This window comes from Vicia villosa, unplaced genomic scaffold (genome assembly GCF_029867415.1).
Source record: "Vicia villosa cultivar HV-30 ecotype Madison, WI unplaced genomic scaffold, Vvil1.0 ctg.000711F_1_1_1, whole genome shotgun sequence".
In the NCBI taxonomy this organism is placed as follows: domain Eukaryota; kingdom Viridiplantae; phylum Streptophyta; class Magnoliopsida; order Fabales; family Fabaceae; genus Vicia; species Vicia villosa.
Genome location: NW_026705317.1, coordinates 498,822 through 504,976, shown reverse-complemented (window position 1 = coordinate 504,976; position 6,155 = coordinate 498,822). Strand labels below are relative to the sequence as shown.

At 35.4% G+C, this 6,155-nt stretch overlaps 1 protein-coding gene across 1 annotated transcript; it reads left to right on the top strand.

Moving 5' to 3' along the window:
- Positions 1–4,377: 4,377 nt before the first annotated feature.
- LOC131630617 (transcription factor bHLH139-like) lies at positions 4,378–5,666 on the top strand. Its single transcript, XM_058901393.1, has 5 exons — positions 4,378–4,732; positions 4,808–4,872; positions 4,988–5,170; positions 5,335–5,466; positions 5,571–5,666. Exons 1-5 carry the CDS (start codon positions 4,378–4,380, stop codon positions 5,664–5,666), a joined length of 831 nt encoding a protein of 276 aa, XP_058757376.1.
- The last annotated feature ends 489 nt before the right edge of the window (positions 5,667–6,155 follow it).

Here is a 6,155-nt window from a genome sequence, read left to right as displayed (position 1 = left end):
CTAACACTAAAATTTGCTCTGTTTGTGCTGAAATTGAGGTTGCCTTGCAAGTTGATATTCTTACTACAGATGAGGTTGCAAATGAAGTTGTTCATGTAGATGAAGCTCTCGACACCCCGGCTGCCCGGATCAAACCATCCATTGAACAACCACCTTCCCGGGAGCTGAAACCAATTCCTCAAAATCTTAAATATACTTATTTAGAGATGAATGAAAAACTTCCGGTTATAATTTCTTCTAAACTTTATTTTGATCAAGAAAGTAAGTTTTTGCAGGTTTTGAAGAAGCATAACAAAGGAATTGGATGGACCTTGGATGACATTTATGATATTAGTTCGTTCATGTGTGTGCATAGGATCTCACTTGAAGATGCAGCAAAAGTAGCGAGGCAGCCCCATAACCTTTGGTTCCTTGATGTTGTGAAAGATGAGAGCACCTTCACGTGCCCATTTGACACTTTTACTTTTAGAAGAACATTCTTTGATCCTGGAATAAAAGGCGAAGGAGCTAAACCACTTTTTAAGGACGATGAGAATTATCGAAAGCTACTCCATGAGAGCCCCACTTTGGAAGAAGAGAATATAGAAGATCTCTCTTTGGGAAATGCAGCTTATGTGATCACTTATCCTCCTTGACTACTCGGGTGTGTTCTTTCCTTTCTCTCACTCTTATTTTATATTAATGTTCTTTCATTGAGGACAATGTATGTCTTAAGTGTGGGGGAGAGAATCATTTATTTGTTTTGTTTTCTTTCAATTTTTTGTTTGTTTTTGTTTTAGTTTCAACCAATAAAAAAATGCATCTTCTTGAAAGTTTTAGGCTATAGACTGATTTGAGTCGAGTTTGCGGAGACGTGGGAAAAATTCACAAGATCGGTATCGTTCTAACACCGTACGTCTCCTGCATATGGAAATCGATTTGAATTTTTTATTATGTTTTAGCCTTAAATTCTCATTCTCTGACAGCTCTTGAGTAGTTTATTTCAGCAGTCGGCACCATCTCTCACACACTTTACGCAGGGAAGCCGATGAATATAAGTGAATGTTCCGAAAAGAAAAAAAAGAAAAAGGTAATACACCTTCTAAGTTTGGTGATCCTCACCCGGTCACTTAACCCAACGGTTGTGTAATCTTAAAAAAAAAGTTTTCAAAACTCTTTGTTAGTTGGTTCAGCGGTTTCTGGTGCTGAACTTGGTAGGGAGGATTACAGTCCGATCCCCCGCAACTACATCTGAGTAAGCAAAGGGTTATGCCACGCAAGTACCGGAACCCCGTGCAAAAGGATCAGAGTCACTAACCGGTCGTCCTGCTATAAGTGTGTGGAGATAACGGGCTTAATGTGATTGCGCCTGAATGAAAAAGAGCAAAAAGGATGAGTAAGTTAGGCTATGGTATAATAATATGATTTGAATTGGTTTGTGTATTTAGGAGGCTTATGTCTGCATATCTGTGGTTGTGTTCTTACGATGTCCTTAGTGTGCAAGATTAGTACCTGTCGATGCAAACTTACCCGAAGAAGATTTGTAGCCTAGGATGAATAACTGTTGATGTATTTGTGCTTTCTTTGTTTTGTTTTTCGTTTTGCTCGGAGTGCAAAAGTTCAAGTGTGGGGGAATTTGATCAGTGCATTTTGATGCACATTCCTCTACGGTTGTACTTATACATTTCCATGGTTTGCTTGTCTTATTTTTGTATTTTATAATGTTTTTATATTTTAATTTATTTTTATTTTTATTTGATTTTCGCACTTTATTTTCAGCATTAGCAGTCTGCACTAAAATGATCATAACTGGAGCTCCGGGAATCAGATCGACGCGTTCTAATATTCGTCGGAAAGCTAAGAGAAAGAGCTACAATTCTCGTGTTGGAGTCTAAGTCAGATTCGGATAATAGGAACATACAACTTATACTATCAATTGCGCTTGTCAATGGATATTATGATCGAATAGGAATAGATAATCCGCTTAGGAGGTTGGAATTACAATAATCAATGATAGATAGGAACCGAATCAGCAAATTGTCGTTTTAGCTTATTTTATAATCACTTATTTTAATCTCTTATTTGCTCTATTGTTCATAAATCGATTTAAAACCATAAAACCCAATTTTATTTATATTAGTTAATAACAAACAAGAATCCTTGTGAGAACGATATCCGAGTTGTCGTTACCGTTACACTATATTTTCAAAATACTCGTTTTTGATCCGTGCGCGACAGCGGATCAACGACCCTACAATCATTGTCCCTGCTTGATTGATTCCCTCTTCCCTTCCGTCTTCTTTCTAATGCCTTCTTCCAAATCCAGAATCTTCTTTCTGTATTCGATCTCCCCAACACCGGATGTAACCCCAATGTTAGTGATAATTCCCATCAATTTCTCCCCAACGTTCGAATCGAGATGATTCCTAAATCTGACATTACCCTTAACAATGTCCTGATCCGATACCTGGTCACAACAAAGAATCTCTCCCGCAGAAAAGCTATTACTCACACTTTGGAAACTCATAGGTGAATGAACACTGGATTCGGTGAAAAAAGACGTCCTCCCAACCTTTTCGTTCTTCAAAGACAGAATTGGGCCCAAAGGATTGTCAAGCTTAAGAGAAGGCCCAATATCCACTTCAATCAGAGAACGTTTTTTGTGCCTAATTTTCTTGCTCACTATAGGCCCACAAAAGTCCTCCACCAGGCCCACCTTTTTGACCCTAGGGTTGGCCAAAGCAGTATTGCCCACGTCCTCGTCTCCCCTTTTGCAACATACAGCAACAACCTCGTTCTTAAAATGTGTTCTAGTATGTGGGTGTCGAAATGCCAGGGTTGTTAGAACTTTAAATTAGGTCTGTTTGTTATGTCCAATTGTTTAGGTTAACTTGTACCCTAAGTTGGCCTCTAATGGGTATCTGTGAAAAAAGTCCATTAATTTAGTATGTTAGATTTATTATAAATAGCATACTAGTCTCTCATCATTGCATACTGCAAATTCTAATTCGTACTTTTTGCATATCTTATTACTCCCTTTAGGAGGAAGCACTCTCCAATTTGAGGAGGAATCATTTCATTACATGTGAGGTTCATACTTCTCTCACTAACTAAGGCATAAACACTATTCAACGTCTCTTGATCTACCCACATGATAGAGTTATCTTTTGTCGTCTTTCAGAATCTGAGTTGAGAGTTGTTCACGTCGAAAGAGACTGCCAACACATAAAAGAAATGATCGTAAGTAAAAGCACATGGTCGATATAAAGATAAACTTTGTGCCCCGTTCATCTATTGCGAGAAAATTGGCCAAAGTACAAAATAGAAAATATTAAAAACTCATAGCTCTTCTCTTCAAAAACCCTAATAAAGCAAAGCAAGTACGAAAAGGAGAGAAAGGTTTAGGTTCAGGTGTTATCTTGAAAAAGATGAGTTTAGTGACCCATGCGCTGTATGAGGCGCTAAAAGAGGTGACATAAATATGTCGGAAATAAATATTGACAGGAGAAGATTCACAAAGATTAAGGAGGTCGCAAACACTAGAGAAGAGCTCTTAAAAATTCACAAATGACGAAAAAGGGGAACATAGTAACTCCAGAACTCCGTATATCTCTCCTTATATAGGAAGATGAATCATGCAATCCACAACGTTAGGAAGCATGAACCACACCACTAATAATTAAGATCTTTTCGTGAACGGTTCGAGAGCACCTAATATTATAAGTGTTAATCTTGTAGTTCCACTTCATCACATCTGAGTGATATTCCATCACTTTATCACCTATCTCTAGTTCATGAACAAAATAAATTTTAACAACTCTAAGAAGGGCAATGCTCGTTAGTGAAGGAACCAGGAAGTACGGATGCCAACCATATAACGGAAATTCTACCCTAATAATTTTATTGATCGAAAATGATACTAAAAGGAATTGGACACACATAACCTAAGGATAAATTAGGTTCGAAACTGTTAACAAAATAGAATCTTAATCTGAATGAACTTGACATGTTTGAAACTGCTTGGGTGGATACTTGTCTACAGTTGTCCAACAAGAATAATGTCATTGTCATATTCATATAAAATAAGTTGTTAGAATGTAAACTCAAACCCTTTCAATTTCACACAACCACCACCCTCAGGTCTTCTAATGTATTTCATCATTGTGCTTATTTCCCACTTGAGAGAGGAATGTTATTTGTCTGTTTCTAATTCTTGCCAATTATGAATGGAATCTTTATGAATAGGTAAATCCAATCCCATTTTGGCATTACCTTGTCTTGTTTGGTATAAATATACTACTACTAATTCTACTATAGTGTCATATTAATAAAACATTGAAACAAAACAAGAGCACTCTCAATTCTCATAGGTTTCAAATCAAAAAATTTATAAAAAAAATGGAACCTACCCAATTGATTTCTCAAGAGTGGGATTCTCTAAGTGGACAGTACACAGCTGAAGAAGCTGATTTCATGACTCACTTCCTTGGTGGTAACTATTCATGTTTTCCTTCTAATGTTGCAAATGCTAATGCTAATTTTATGTATTTCTCTCAAGGGATTAGCTCAAAGACTGATTATAGTGATGACATATTTCCTACCATTACAGCAAGTAATGGACCATACCTATGTAATCCGGCAACAGACATTGATTCACTATCCATGTTTTTTAGTCCACAATATTTGGATGATAACTTAATCAAACAGATAAACTATGAAGGCATTGATCATGAAAGGTTATGTTTAGAGTCAGTGAAACTGGCTCATGCTCCTGACAACTATATCCCAGCTAAAAGGGAGTATGAAGTGATGTTTGGTTCTGAATCTCCTTCACAAGCGGATCGAACTATAAACATGGAGAACCCTGCTAAAAGATTTAGGAGCTCAATAGAGGTAAAATTATAATATCAAGTTCAAAAGTTGAAAGCTAGTACCTAGTGTTTAAGTGTATATCAATTTTCACTTCGGAATATTAATGTGAGACTATGATCATGATTTTATTGTGTAGGTTTCAGAAAACACGAGAAATGGCTCCAACTACTGTTTTTCACATAACTCAAATGCTTTTTTGGTGCTAAATGGAGGAACATCTCCAAGTCTAAACCCAAAAGAAAACGAAGTGACGAATTTAGGTAGAAAATCAAGAGCAAGAAATGGTCATGCTACTGATTCTCAGAGCATTTATGCAAGAGTAAGTCTAAGTTCAAATATAAACCAAATTTATCAGTGATTCAATGAATCTGAGAATGAAATATTTGCTTATAAATGTGATCGGAGGGTGTAGTCAGATAGAACCATCACTCTCAACGCGCCTCTTTCCACTTATTAAGGTTTTGAACTCTTGTGTTTGTGTAGAGGAGAAGAGAAAGAATAAATGAAAGGTTGAGAATCTTGCAGACCCTTGTCCCAAATGGAACTAAGGTGGACATTAGTACCATGCTTGAAGAAGCTGTTCAATATGTCAAGTTTTTGCAGCTTCAAATTAAGGTAACAATAAACATTTTCTTAACCTTCCCATTTTCAATTTCTTACATTCAAAAAGATAAAGTCTAATTCATTTTTGTTTAATTTATTTGGATGAAATGAAACAGGTTCTAAGCTCTGAGGATATGTGGATGTATGCTCCATTAGCTTACAATGGAATCAACATTGGATTAGACCTCACTTTTTCTTCTCCAACAAATTAAAATAAAGGAGAATATAGAATTTCATAGCACAATAGACTTTCGTTTTATTATGATATTTAGTTTATTTGTATTGTTGAGACTAATTCATGTTTGTTGATATTTTACTTAAAGATCGATCAAACAAATACACAAATTTAATTACAATAGACACTGCATATTAAAGTACTAAATTATACTATTAGTTTATCTAGTAATTCAAATGCCTTTAAAATTTGTGGAAATATATTGGCAAGTCAAATTATAATGATTGATCAGTTCTAGAAATGAAATTAAAATAATGGAGCTCAACAAATTCAACCAATATTAAAATGGACTTCCTTTTTATACTTGATGTGGTTTTTAAAGTAGTTAAAATCATCCCATATTGTTAGAATTAAATGGTTGACTAATAAAATGTCAATTCATTAAATAAAATAAAACCAGAAAGAGTTATACTCATTCAAATTATTCAAGTCAAAGATCAAATTAGTATCAAAATTTAATATAATT

What these genes read in the sequence shown, in the direction of transcription:
- LOC131630617 (XM_058901393.1), top strand. Translation starts at nt 4,378, where the DNA reads ATGGAACCTACCCAATTGATTTCTCAAGAGTGGGATTCTCTAAGTGGA. An exon ending in CTCAGAGCATTTATGCAAGA is followed by an intron (nt 5,171 to 5,334) that starts GTAAGTCTAAGT and finishes GTGTTTGTGTAG; the next exon opens with AGGAGAAGAGAAAGAATAAA. An exon ending in TTTTGCAGCTTCAAATTAAG is followed by an intron (nt 5,467 to 5,570) that starts GTAACAATAAAC and finishes GAAATGAAACAG; the next exon opens with GTTCTAAGCTCTGAGGATAT.